This window comes from Sapajus apella, unplaced genomic scaffold, assembly GCF_009761245.1.
Source record: "Sapajus apella isolate SASKATOON/1434 unplaced genomic scaffold, GSC_monkey_1.0 scaffold577, whole genome shotgun sequence".
In the NCBI taxonomy this organism is placed as follows: Eukaryota; Metazoa; Chordata; class Mammalia; order Primates; family Cebidae; genus Sapajus; species Sapajus apella.
Genome location: NW_022437503.1, coordinates 1 through 14,206, shown reverse-complemented (window position 1 = coordinate 14,206; position 14,206 = coordinate 1). Strand labels below are relative to the sequence as shown.

At 47.2% G+C, this 14,206-nt stretch overlaps 1 protein-coding gene across 5 annotated transcripts in view; it reads right to left on the bottom strand.

Moving 5' to 3' along the window:
- LOC116546089 (transmembrane protein 268) overlaps nt 1-13,771 on the bottom strand; it is a 31,830-nt gene extending 18,059 nt beyond the window's left edge. For 2 of the 5 annotated variants that reach the window (XM_032272439.1, XM_032272438.1), the window contains exons 1-4: nt 13,169-13,770; nt 4,527-4,636; nt 1,665-1,775; nt 430-579 (exon numbers count right to left, since the gene is read on the bottom strand). In XM_032272439.1, coding sequence (XP_032128330.1) covers nt 430-579; nt 1,665-1,775; nt 4,527-4,636; nt 13,169-13,274 — 477 coding nt within the window. In that variant the 5' untranslated portion in view covers nt 13,275-13,770. Of the gene's footprint in view, nt 1-429; nt 580-1,664; nt 1,776-4,526; nt 4,637-13,168 lie in introns of all 5 variants that reach the window. The other 3 variants (XM_032272437.1, XM_032272435.1, XM_032272436.1) reach the window with 3 other exon arrangements.
- Between the last annotated feature and the right edge of the window lie 435 nt (nt 13,772-14,206).

Sequence of the window (14,206 nt, the reverse complement as noted above, 5' to 3'; positions counted from 1 at the left end):
GAGGCCAGCATCTGCCCATCACAGGAGGGAATAATGTAAATTGCTTCTTCCCAGACTTCAACTTCAGGCATGCTGTGCTGCAGCTGGGGTTCAGTAACCAATTCTCCCTTGCCCACAGGGTTGTCCTGAGCACCCAGGAAGAGGAAGTGCATGAAAGAGTTCAGTTAACTAAAGTACTGTCAGGATACGGGCTATTAGAGCCCTCCTCCCACATTCTCAAAACACAGCTTGCTTCCAGAAAAACAATCCACAGGGATCAGACAGGAAAAGCAGAGAGGATGTGATTTCTTTTAGTCACTGGGCTTACGGGCTAGTGTGAATTTTCATGGCTAGGGAAATTCTTTGAGGCAGGTAAAAGAGAAAAATCTGATTCTCATGCCTCCACCACCCTTCTGGAGGAAGCATGGCAGGGGTCTCCAGATGTCTCACCTTCTTCTGGTGTCTCTCAAAGACCAGCACAAGAGTCAAGGTCAGGCTCACTGCGGCCAGCGTCACGAGCAGCATGCCAGCCCAGTGGTTCCCCAAGGCAAACATTTGGCTGGTGGAGTAGATATTGGCCCACACCACCACGTAGAAAACCTGCAAGACGCCACAGAGAGAGCATGGTCAGGAACTCCAATCCTCACATAAAGCAGCTCCATTCAAAGGGACACCCTTCAGACACTGCTGATACCCTCCTTGAATTCAGACAGCTCACAGCACCAGTAAGAGATTGATGCAGATCCCTGGGTCTGTGAGAATGAGCTCAATTTCACTGGTTATAAGCAAAATTAGACAAGAAGGATTAGTAGCTACTCCTAATCCTTGTTTACCTTAATTTTAAATAAAACAGAAAAAGGCAGGTGGACTGAAGTGAGACAAATTTCTGTTCAAAGACCACAATGATCCTTCAAATACTATACGGCTTTGGACAATTTATAACTCCTCTCAGTCTCAGTTCTTCATCTGTATAATGGGGATAATAACACCTATTTCACAGCATTATAATAAGGGTTAACAAGGTAACATAAGTAACAGCCCAGCACTTGCCAGGGAATGAATCAATGCTGGTTCCTACCCCTTCCCTTCTCCCTGGAAGTGGGACATGGAGTCAGGTGTGCTATTTGGCCATTTACACATACAAAGCAGCAAATCATAGTGGTTCCAAGCACAGGTGCTGGAAACCAGACTACCTGGGTTCAAAACCTGCCTCTGTCATTTATGTATGTAAGTTTATATACAAATATGAAGAGGTATACGTATATTTATATATGTATATGTATGTGTATACACACATGTATATGCACACGTATATACGACTAGAGCTGAAATAGACCCATCTGTTGAGCAGATGGGGAAACCAAGTTCAGGAGAGGAGGAAAGTCTTGGCCAAGACCAGACATTGAGCCCAGGGCCTGGGTGGATCTGCAGACTCCCAATCCCAAGCTCTGTCCCACAGTAAACCCTGACCCTCATCCTTTATGCAAGGACCTGGTTACAACTCTCTCCCATAAATTTCCTCTGATCCCAAATCAATGTCCATATGTACTGTTCTTTTCCAGACACCTGGGCCACCAGCCGCCAAACTCCTGACCCATACCAACAGGCTGCAAGACACAATGCTGAACTTGGTAGTGCCACAAGGCGCCAGGGCAGGGGCAGGGCGCGGGCCACCTCCCCCTTACCACAGCAAAGGCCAGCCGCATAGGCCTTGAGTTGTAGATGATGTATCTTCTCACTTGGGGCTCCAAGAGGGCACTCTCTGCCAAGCTTCTGTACTGGTCGGCTGGGACCTGCTTGGAACCCAGGGAAAGAGATCAGTCAGCTACAGGAGAGCCAGTCCCCACTTCCTAGCTGATAGCAAGCATGCTGTTTCCAGTTCATGTGACTATCAAGTGGAAGGGGGATTAGGCACATTCTGGGCTGTCCCGAAAGGCAGAATGAGGAGCTTGGAGCACTGGGTGGAAGTCACACGGTGCAGCTCTCAGCTCAGGGAAGAACAACCATCACGACATCTGGAGAAGGATCCACACAGCCTCAGACTCAGTACCTCACAGCAGACACAGCATAGCCTGACAGTTAAGGCATAGGCCCTGGAGTCAGACAGCCCTGAGCCCAAACTCTGGACCTCACATTCATGTGCTGTGTGACCTGGAGCAAGTAACCCTACTCCTCTGAGCCTCAGCTTTCTCCTCTGTAAAATAAGGATAAAAGTACCCACCTTGTAGAACTAAGGTACATATTAAATGAGATAATACATGTACAGTGCTGGGCAAAGGGCCAGTCTCTTAGTGAACACTCAATATACAGATGCCATTATCAATACTGCAATATCAGTATCTATTAATGCAGTCCAAAAGACTGAACAATCACATCTTCCTGCCCAAACAAAAATGTCTATAGAATATAAAGGCCCTGTGAGAGTAGTCCTAAGAAAACAGAACTTAACCATTAAAAGTTATGTTTAGGCCAGGCGCAGTGTCTCACGCCTGTAATCCCAGCACTTTGGGAGGCCGAGGCAGGCAGATTGTTTGAGCCTAGGAGTTCAAGGCCAGCCTGGGCAACATAGCGAGACCCTGTCTCTTTTTATAAAAAAGAAAAAAAAATTATATTTAGGAACACAGTAGAACAATATGTAAACTGTTCATCCATTAAAAACAACGCAGTCTGCCAGGCGCAGTGGGTCACACCTGTCATCCTAGCACTCTGGGAGGCCAAGGCGGGTGAATCACTTGAAGTCAGGAGTTCGAGACCAAGCTGGCCAACACGGTGAAATCTCATCCCTATAAAAATACAAAAATTAGCCAGCTGTGGTACATGCTTGTAGTTCCAGCTACTAGGGAGACTGAGGCATGAGAATCACTTGAACCCAGGAGGCTGAGGTGGCAGTGAGCCCAGATTATACAACTACACTCCAGCCTGGGCAACAGAACAACACTCTGTCTCAAAAAAAATAATGGCCAGGTGTGGTGGCTCATGCTTGTAGTTCCAGCACTTTGAGAGGCTAAGACAGGCGGATCACAAGGTCAGGAGTTTGAGACCATCCTGGCCAACATGGTGAAACCCCATCTCTACTAAAAATACAAAAATTAGCTGGGTGTGGTGGCACGCTCCTGTAAACCCGGCTACTCAGGAGGCTGAGGCAGGAGAATCGCTTAAACCTGGGAGGTGGAGGTTGCAGTGAGCAGAGATCACGCCACTGCACTCAAACCTGGGGAACAGAACAAGACTCCCTCTCAAAAAAAAAAAAAAAAAAAGAAGAAGTAAATTTTAAAATCTTCAGGCTAAAATTAGCAGTGTGTCTTCCCTAGTCCTAATTAATCTTCCTTCGCTAGCACAGGAAAGGCCTGATCATGTTGGGGGCTTTGAGAAGAGAGTAAAAACCATACATATAGGTACTTTATAACAGTAATAGCTACAATATATTGAGCATTTACTACATGCTAGAGACAATGCGAGGATTCCTCAAGCATTATTGCATTGAATCCTAACAAAAACCTTATGTAATAGGTATCAATATTATCCACACTTACAGATGATACAACTGAGGTTCAGAGAGGTTAAGTCACCTTCCCAAAGTCACACAGGCAGTGAGCACCGGAGCTAGATTTGCACCCAGTTCCATGGATCTGTGAAGCCTGGCCTCAGATCACTGTGCTCAAAGGTGCTGCATCATTATCTAATGAATTCATGTACACTTTCCCATGCATATGCAGTTCCCTCTCCTAAAATGCGCGTCCTTCTGTCCACCCAGCATATTCCTATTTATTCAAGACCCCAGAGGCCGGGCACGGTGGCTCAAGCCTGTAATCCCAGCACTTTGGGAGGCCGAGGCGGGTGGATCACGAGGTCAAGAGATCGAGACCATCCTGGTCAACATGGTGAAACCCCGTCTCTACTAAATATACAAAAAATTAGCTGGGCATGGTGGCGCGTGCCTGTAATCCCAGCTACTCAGGAGGCTGAGGCAGGAGAATTGCCTGAACCCAGGAGACGGAGGTTGCGGTGAGCCGAGATCGCACCATTGCACTCCAGCCTGGGTAACAAGAGCGAAACTCCGTCTCAAAAAAAAAAAAAAAAAAAAAAAAAAAAAAGACCCCAGATCAAGCATCTGCTCCTCTGCAAAGCTTTCATAACCACTGCCTACTTCCCCATAAGAAAGTTTCTCATTTTCTCCTGTGAATGTCTTCAATGCCTGTGCATTCCTCTGCTGTGGCATTGATATCATACTGTCCTGATTTCTCCAATACATGTCCATCTCCCCCACTGGGACCTATGGGGATAGGTACTATGTCCTGTCCACCTCTATTATGTTTAGCCAGTTAAGTGCCTGGTACAGAATGGGCACCCAAAAAAATACACATTTGTTTAGTGAATTAATTGGGAAGGGAGGAAAGAGAGGGCAGTTCTAATCCACCTTCCTTAAATACCCTACCACAGCTAGCACAGAGTGTTTCCTAAAGATTTTGTGACTAACTAGATGAAAAGATAGATGGACGAATGGATGAAAGGGAAAACGGTAGGGATTCAAGGAAATCGGCACTCACGTGGATGCCCCAGGTTTGCAGTTGCTCTTCTGCGGCTCCCAGATCGAAGGCGATGGGTGCACAGGTGTTGTCGATCCGGAGAACAGTGAGGACCTGGCCATTGTGGAGCTCTGGAAGCAGACCAGAAGCTTCATCTGGCTGACTGATAACCATACTGGGCTTTCGGGGTGAGCCCAAAGCCCGATGGCATCACGCCTCTGGCTGCGAGAACCCCCTTGAAACAAGGAGGGACACAGTGGCCATCCTCAAATCCCCTTGGGAAAAGGACCGGATTTGATTGGGAAGCCCCCAGGAGGCAGAAAGAAGGCCAGAGAGAGGAGGCTACTAGGGCCGCAATGTGAGACCATGTAAGGACGAACTTCCCAAGAGCAAAAGCTGTCCCCATAAAGAATGGGCATTTTTTGTCCCCCCAAAAAATGTTCCCCAACACAAGGAACATTTAAACAGAGACTGAACAGCTAACTACACTGAGGGGTGGACCTTTATTTAAACACTGCAAAGGATGCTCAGCTGAATAAGTTAAATTCCCAGTAGGCTCAGAGAGTCTAAGTAAGAAATAACCAAGCCCAGGAGGCTGAGGCGGCAGTGAGCCCAGATTACACAACTACACTCCAGCCTGGGTAACAGAGCAACGCTCTGCCAAAAAAAAAAGCCAGGTGCAGTGGCTCATGCCTGTAATTCCATCACTTTGGGAGGCCAAGGAAGGCAGATCGTGAGGTCAGAAGTTTGAGACCATCCTGGCCAACATGGTGAAACCCCGTCTCTACTAAAGCTACAAAAATTGCCGGGCGCGGTGGCTCAAGCCTGTAACACCAGCACTTTGGGAGGCCAAGGCGGGTGGATCACAAGTTCAAGAGATCGAGACCATCCTAGTCAACATGGTGAAACCCCGTCTCTACTAAAAATACAAAACATTAGCTGGGCATGGTGGCACGTGCCTATAATCCCAGCTACTCAGGAGGCTGAGGCAGGAGAATTGCCTGAACCTAGGAGGCGGAGGTTGCGGTGAGCCGAGATCGCGCCATTGCACTCCAGCCTGGGTAACAAGAGTGAAACTCCGTCTCAAAAAAAACAAAAAACAAAAAACTACAAAAATTAGCCAGGCGTGGTGGCATGCGCCTGTAATCCCAGCTACTCAGGAGGCTGAGGCAGGAGAACAACGGCCCCAGAGACATTCACACCCCAATCCCCAGAGCCTGCAAATATGCTGTCTTCCATAGCTATGGAAGTACAGGGGCTCATGAGCTGGCCCTTAACAGGGAGACTACCCTGAATCATCAGGGTGGGCCCCAAGAAATCACAAGGAACCTTAAACATGGAAGAGGAGGACAGAGGTAGAGTCAGAGGGAGACGTGACTATGGATGAAAGGTACAGAGGGATGTGGCATCGCTCACTTTGACCATGGCAGGAGAGGCCCACAAGCCAAGGAATGTGGGTGGCCCCAGGGAGCTGGACAAGGAAAGGAAACGGATTTTCCTCAGAGCCTCTAGAAGGAAACACAGTCCTGGCAACTTGGGGGTTTCGGCTCAGTGAGATCAGTGTCAGATTTCTAACTTACAGAACTATAAAATAAGAAATCCAGCTCGGCACAGTGGTTCATGCCTGTAATCCCAGCACTTTAGGAGGCCGAGGCAGGTGGATCACCTGAGGTCAGGAGTTCAAGACCAGCCTGGCCAACATGATGAAACCCCATCTCTACTAAAAATATAAAAATTAACCAGGTGTGGTAGTGGGCGCCTGTAATCCCAGCTACTTGGGAGGCTGAGGCAGGAGAATTGCTTGAACCTGGGAGGCAGAGGTTGCAGTGAGCTGAGATCACACCATTGTTCTCCAGCCTGGGCAACAAGAGCAAAACTCCATCTCAATCAATCAATCAATCAATCAATAACAAATCCGTGGTGAGTTTTGTTTGTTTGTTTGTTTGGAGACAGAGTCTCTCTCTGTCACTCAGGCAGGAGTGCAGCAGCAGAAACTTAGCTCACTGCAACTTCCACCTTCCAGGTTCAAGCAATTCTTGTAGCAATTCTTCCAAGCCTCTCAAGTAGCAGGGACTACAGGCACGTGCCACCATGCTGGGCTAATTTTTATACTTCAGTAGAGACGTGGTTTCCCCATGTTGGCCAGGCTGTCTCGAGCTCCTGGCTTCATGTTATCTGCCTGCCTCGGCCTCCCAAAGTGCTGGGATTACGGGCGTGAGCCACTGCACCTGGCCCAAATCCATGGCTTTTTAAGCCACTATGTTAGCGGTAACTTGTTAAAGCAGCAATAGAAAACTAATACACTGACTTATTGGTAATCCCGCCTACATATAGCTGCAACTCACTCAGCATTTCAAAAGCATAAATTACATGTTTATTCCCTCAAAAAACATGCATCAACCCAGGCTGCTCACAACAGCTACCATATATCCTGTCTTCCAAGGGTGGGATGAAGTCAGACCATGAGACCAGCTGGAGAGAAAGGTCTGGACTGAAATCCCCTCAGGCCCAGTGAGGAATTGCAGCAGTACAAGGCCAAACCTGCCTGCCTGCAGTTCCAAGTAGAGAAACTGGACAAATGGATCGAGATCTCCTTGCGCCACAGTACAAGGCCCCGTGAGCCACTGGTCAGTAGCCAGGAGGTCTGGGGGGGTGGGAGAGATTCCAGCCCTGGGATTCTAGGATCCCAGGTTTCAGCCACACACTGCGGACGAATGGAGATTTTGCCATCTTCTCTGTGGTTGCTGCTTAGACAATGAGGCAGGACTGAAAGGATTCAAGCGTAAGTGTGTTGTCTGCTGGCCCAGAACTGCTGTCACCCTAGTCTAGCTCTGAACAGTACTTGAGTCTTCAAAGCCAAATGACTCACTCTACCTTCCTGGAAATTCCTGGCCCATCCAAACCCTCTTTCTCCCCTCTCCCCCAGTGCATCACCAAGCCCTGCCCACTGGGCAAACAAAACATCTGTCCACTCTGTGCCCTCGTGGCATCCTCACCTCTCCCTTGGCCCTCTGCGGTAGCCTCCTAAGTGGCTTCTGCAAACCTTTACTTCTATGATGCCTCTTCCACACAGTGGCCAGGGTGCAGAGCAGATGATACCAATGCCTTGAGTAAAACTTTCAATAGCTTCCGGGTGCTTTGCAAAAGCCAACCTTGTTACCACATTCTTCCAGCCCTGAGGAAAACTAGCCTCCTGCCAGACTCACCTTGAGACCCTCAGCCTCGTTCTGTGTCTCACCACACCAGCCTCCTTCACTTCCTGAACACATGTCCTCCTCCACCCCCAGCCCTTTGCACATGCTGTGCCTCTCCCTAGAACGCATCTACCTAGCTTCACCCAGTTACGGCCCATGGATCATTTGTACCTCAGCCCATGATTCACTTTCCCCAGAGAGACCTCCCTGACACTCTAAACTCCTAACTGATCAAATCCTCTGCTAAACCTATAACTGAATGCTCTTCTTCTTAATAGTCACCAAAGCGAAATACCTATGTTTGCAATTATTTGATTACATATGCATGCAGTTATTTGAATAAAATCTATCTTCTCCACCAGACTACACACTCCCACACTGCTCTGTTAGTCACTGAATCCCCCGATCTGATACTAACAGGAGACATTAAATACATGTTTGGTGTATAAATGAATGAATAAGGTAGGAAGAGTTTTGTTTTGTTTTGTTTTGTTTTGTTTTGTTTTGAGACAGTGTCTCACTCTGTCACCCAGGCTAGAGTGCAGGGGCACTATATGTCTCACTGCAACCTCCACTTCCCAAGGCTCAAGCAATCCTCCCACTTCAGCCTCCCAAGTAGCTGGGATCATAGGCATGCAACACCACACTCAGCTAATATATATATATATAGAGAGAGAGAGAGACAAAGTTTTGTTTTTGTTGTCCAGGCTGGAGTGCAATGGCGTGATCTCAGCTCACGGCAACCTCCACCTGCCGGGTTCAATCGATTCTCCTGCCTCAGCCTCCCAAGTAGTGAAATTACAGGCATGCATCACCACACCCAGCTAATTTTTTTTTTTTTTTGTATTTTTAGTAGAGACAGGGTTTTTCCATGTTGGTCAGGCTGGTCTTGAACTCCCAACCTCAAGTGATCCACTAGCCTCAGCCTCCCAAAGTGCTGGGATTACAGGCGTGAGCCATCACACCTGGCCTTTTTTAAAAAAAATTTTATTTTGTAAAGACAAAGTCACTAAATCACTCAGGCTGCTCTCAAATTCCTGGGTTCAAGCGATCCTCCCATCTCAGCCTCCTAAAGTGCTGCGATTATAGGCCTGAGCCACTGCAGCCAGAGAGTAAAAGGTTCTTTTTTGATACACTGGGATATCATCTATGATCTCAAGGGTTCCACAGAATTCTCAATTCTACATCCTGCCAAAAAGAACTTTATTTTGTGTTTCTCTCTCTCTCTTTTTTTTTGGAAGTGGTGGGGGAGATGAGGACGCCAGGTGGTCAGGTGGTGAAAATATAAGCTAGATAGTTTTGGGGTTCAAATTGGAGCTCAGCCTCTCACTAACATGGTAAGTTGAGGAAGCAACTTGAACCTGTGAGCCTGTTCCCTCGCTTAGAGGATGCACATCCACTGCAGAGGACTTTACAAATAATTAAGATGATAAAAATAGCCGGGCGCGGTGGCTCAAGCCTGTAATCCCAGCACTGTGGGAGGCCGAGGCGGGTGGATCACAAGGTCAAGAGATCGAGACCATCCTGGTCAACATGGTGAAACCCCGTCTCTACTAAAAATACAAAAAAAAAATTAGCTGGGCATGGTGGCGCGTGCCTGTAATCCCAGCTACTCAGGAGGCTGAGGCAGGAGAATTGCCTGAACCCGGGAGGCGGAGGTTGCGGTGAGCCGAGATCGCGCCATTGCACTCCAGCCTGGGTAACAAGAGAGAAACTCCGTCTCAAAAAAAAAAATAAAAAAAATAAAGTGCTCAGCACAAGACGGGTACAAAATAACTGGCTATTTTCATAATTTAAAAGCAAGTTGTCACAACTCAAAAGTTACAATCAAGCAACCTTGATTTATTTGTGTTTTTACCCTCCCACATCTTGTTCCAGAAGGGATTTAAGGTGGTTTCATAAAAGTAAAATATGAAAAGATAAAACTAGCTGGGCATGGTGGCTCATGCCTGTAGCCCCAGCACTTTGAGAAACTGAGGCAAGCGGATCATTTGAGCTCAGGAGTTTGAGACCAACCTGGGCAACATGGCGAAAAACCCTGTCTCTACAAAAAAATACAAAAAGCCAGACATGGTGGCACGTGCCTGTAGTCCCAGCTACTTGGGAGGCTGGGGTGGGAGGATCACCTGAGCCTGGGAAGTCAAGGCTATAGTAAGCCAAAATCATGCCACTACATTCCAGCCTGGACAGCAGAGTGAGATCCTGTCTCAAAAAAATAAGTAAGTAACTAAAACTATAAAAACAATTTTTTTTGACTTGGATTTTTGCTCTTGTCACCTAGGCTGAAGTTCATTGGCATAATCTCAGCTCACTGCAACCTCCACCTCCCAAGGTCAGGCAATTCTCCTTCCTCAGCCTCCCTGGTAGCTGGGATTACAGGTGCACACCACCACACCCAGCTAATTTTTGTCTTTTTAGTAGAGACAGGGTTCACCATGTTGGCCAGGCTGGTCTCAAACTGCTGACCTCAGGTAATCCACCCACCTAGGCCTCCCAGAGTACTGGGATTACAGGTATAAGCCAATGTGCAGAGCCTAAAAATAAACTTTATAATAAGCAAATGGGGAAAACCAGACAAAACAAAAAGAAAGGCAATAAGAACAGGTTCTGGGTATGGAGCCCTTTACTAAGTGTCAGATACGACGCTTGAGCTTCATTCATGATTTCAATTCATCCTCCAAGAGCCCCCCAAAGCTGGGTACCATCAGCATGGAAAAGAAAACTGAGCCTTCGAAAAGCAAAGAAACTCCCTTGTGCACAAGGAAAATGAAAGTGAGAACAAGAAGCGAGAAAGGAAGGTAGTGTACAAAATGCAGGCAGTCAAGCAGATCCGGTCTGAGACCAGCTCTCCCCTTCACAGCAAGAATGAAAACCCCACTTTGATTTGGACTCCACACATGGAGAATCGGAACCATTCCCAGGTCTAGTTCGTTGTACACTGAGTTATGTGTTTGCCCAAGCAATGCAAAGAGCTTTCAGGATGTCTTCATTTGCCTTTCAAACCAAGAGTTCCTAGATTCTTGGCAATACCAGCTCTCATCTGTTCCTTAAAGTGAGAACAGCAAGTCCTCCACTTAAAAATACTTGCTTTTACATCTTCGCTAAGCAAAGCTACGAAAGAAAAATGTGTGTGTCTGTGTTTGTGTGTGTGTGTGTGTGTGTTTGCACGCACATGCGGGGGGGGCAGTTTCCTACAGAGGAACAAGAACTGACGTGCCAAAAATCAGTGGAGCAATGTCTTCGAAGTTCTGACGGAAAAATTATTTCATTCCATCTTGTTCTACTATTGTGTGTGTATGTGTACACACTGCTTACCTTACATATATATGTGTGCATATATATATACACACACACACATATTTATAAAAAAAGGAAAACAATGTGTGTGTATATATATGTTTGTGTGTATATATGTACACACACACACATATATATGTATATATATATATACACACACACACACACACACACACACACACACACACAAACATATATATTGTTTTCCTTTTTTTTTAATATATAAAGACAGGGTTTCACCATGTTGGTCAGGCTGGTCTTGAACTCCCGACCTCAGGTGACCTGCCTGCTTTGGCCTCCCAAAGTGCTGAGATTACAGGTTTAAGCCACCGTGCCCGGCCACACATTGTTTTCCTAACAATCGTAGTAATAAAAGAAGACTTTGTTTTTAAGCAGTCAAATTTCAAAACCTCCAAAAAACCCTCCACATTCCTGTAGACACCCACAATTCTGGGTGCTCTTCTCCTTTATCCATATCTGGCTACTCATTAATTCATTCATTCAACAAAATATTTATTGAGCATCAACTATGGGCCAAGGCCTGTGCTAGGTACTGTAGATACAGGGATGAAAAAGAGAGGAGTCCCCTTCCTTCAGGGAGCTTACACTCTAGTGAAGAAGCCAGACTTGACTTTATACAAAGATAATTATTTACCGAGTATGATAAATGCTAGAGGAGAAACAGGAAGATATCAGAAGGTCCTGACAGGCTGAGCCACCAGCAAGATTCTTCAAGGAAGGGATATTGGAACTGAGTTCTGAAGGATGAATGAAAATTCTTTTTTTTTTTTTTTTTTTTTTTTTGAGACAGAGTCTTATTCTATCACCCAAACTGGAGTCTAGTGGTGTGATCTCAGCTCACTGCAACCTGTCTCTCAGGTTCAAGTGATTCTCCTGCCTCGGCCTCCCTAGTAGCTGGTATTACAGACACCCGCCAATACATCCAGCTAATTTTCATATTTTTGGTAAAGACAGGGTTTCACCATGTTGGCTAGGCTGGTCTCGAACTCCTGACCTCAAGGGATCCACCTGCTTTGGCTTGCCAAAGTGCTGGGATTACAGGTGTGAGCCAGCATGTCTGGTGGATTAATGGAAATTTATCAGGGGAACGGAGGCAAGGAAAAAGCACAACAGGCAGAAGGAACAGCAGGTGCAAAGGTGCTGAGGCAGAACAGCACAGCAAAGAACATGAAGGTAGGCCTTGCAAGCCAATACTGATGGGTCTTCACACTAAGCCCAATGGGAAACACGAAGCAGAAAGTGACATGGTTGGACTGAATGTGTATTTTAAAAATATCTCTTGGGCCAGGTGTGGTGGCTCACACCTGTAATCCCAGCACTTTGGGTGGCCAAGGTGGGCAGATCACCTGAGGTCAGAAGTTTGAGGCCAGTCCGCTCAACATGGTGAAACCCCATCTCTACTAAAAATACAAAAATTTAGCTAGGTGTGGTAGTAGGTGCCTGTAATCCCAGCTACTTGGGGAGCTGAGGCAGGAGAATTGCTTGAACTTGAAAGGTGGAGTTTGCAGTGAGCTAAGATCATGCCACTGCACTCAGCCTGGGCAACAGAGTGAGACTTCATCTCAAAAAAAAAAAAGGTCTCTGGGCCCCATTCCTGTAACCCTAGCATTTTCAGAGGCCAAAGCAGGAGGACTGCTTGAGGCCAGGAGTCTGAGACCAGCCTGGGCAACAAAGTAAGGCCCCATATCTACAAAAAAGATTTTTTAATTAGCAGGATGTGGTGGTGCAGGCCTGTAATCCCAGCTAGTCAGGGGGCTGTGGGAGGACTGCTTGAGCCCAGGAGTTCAAGGCTGCAGTGAGCTATGATCACACCACTGCACTCCAGCCAGGGTGGCAAAGCAAGCCCCTGTCTCTAAATAAATAAAAATAAATTAGAAATATAAATAAATAATAAAAAGCTCTCTTGCTGCTATGTAGAGAATGGATGGAAAAGAGAAGACCAACAAGCAAGCTACAGCAGGGGCTCAGCAGAGGGTGATGGTGGCTTGGTCTACGGCCAAGAGCGAGAACTGGTAAAAATGACGGAACGTGGCATACAGCTGTATCTCAAAGACACCTCCCCCGACCTTATCTAAAGGAGCTTTTACTCCCTGTGGGTCCAGCTCAGCATGAGGTAGAAAGGGGGTGGAAAAAGAAAGGTGGTGACCTTACCTTGCCCCCAGCCAGGAGGGCTCCCTCCAGGCAGGGCACTCCAGCCAGGGGAGGAGGGAGGCAACGGGCCAGCGGCCCCCAGGTCCACCTGTGGTTCACAGGCCATGGCAGGGTGCCAGCTGTTCCTACTTCCCCTTCTCAGAGCTGTGGTTCATTCTGCAGCGGCCAGCTCAGCATCAAATGCCTTCAAAACACAGCACAAAAAAAGAACTTCAGGCCTGGGCCTGGGCAAGCTGCTGCTTCCTAGGGCTCTCTCCAGGGTGGAAGTCACCAGGGAGAGCCACCCAGAGTGTTTTTGTCGACTTTGGCCTTTCTGAATGTGCTGAAAAAAATTCCCAGAAGGAGAAGGAGGAGGAAGAGAAACTAAAACCCTCCAAGGCCCAAACTGAGAACTTCCCTTCTGGTCTTGGGTCTTCTCCAGCTCAGGCAGGCACAGACAGGGGCCCACGGGGAACTCAAAAGATGACCAGGCCCCACTCCCAGGCAGCTGGGATTTCTATACCCTCACGGAGGATGCCCCAGGCAACCTGGCACAGGACAGGTGTATTCATTACAGGGAGTCTTGTTTACACACAAGATCTCAAGTAACTTCTCATGAGACATTGAGAAGTTACAAGCAAAATACAAAAAAAAAAAAAAAAAAAAAAAATCAGCCAGGCATGGTAGCCCACGCTTGTAATCCCAGCACTTTGGGAGGCTGAGGTGGGCAGATCATCTGAGGTCAGGAATTGGAGACCAGCCTGGCCAACATGGCAAAACCCTGTCTCTACTAAGAATACAAAAATCAGCTAATGAAAGGCTGAGGCAGGAGAATCACTTGAACCTGGGAGGTGGAGTTTGCAGTGAGCCAAGATTATGCCACTGCACTCCAGCCTGAGTGACAGAGCAAGACACTGTCTCAAAAAAAAAAAGAAAAGAAAAAAGTAGCTGGGCGCGGTGGCTCAAGCCTGTAATCCCAGCACTTTGGGAGGCCGAGGCGGGTGGATCACAAGGTCAAGAGATCGAGACCATCCTGGTCAACATGGTGAAACCCCGTTT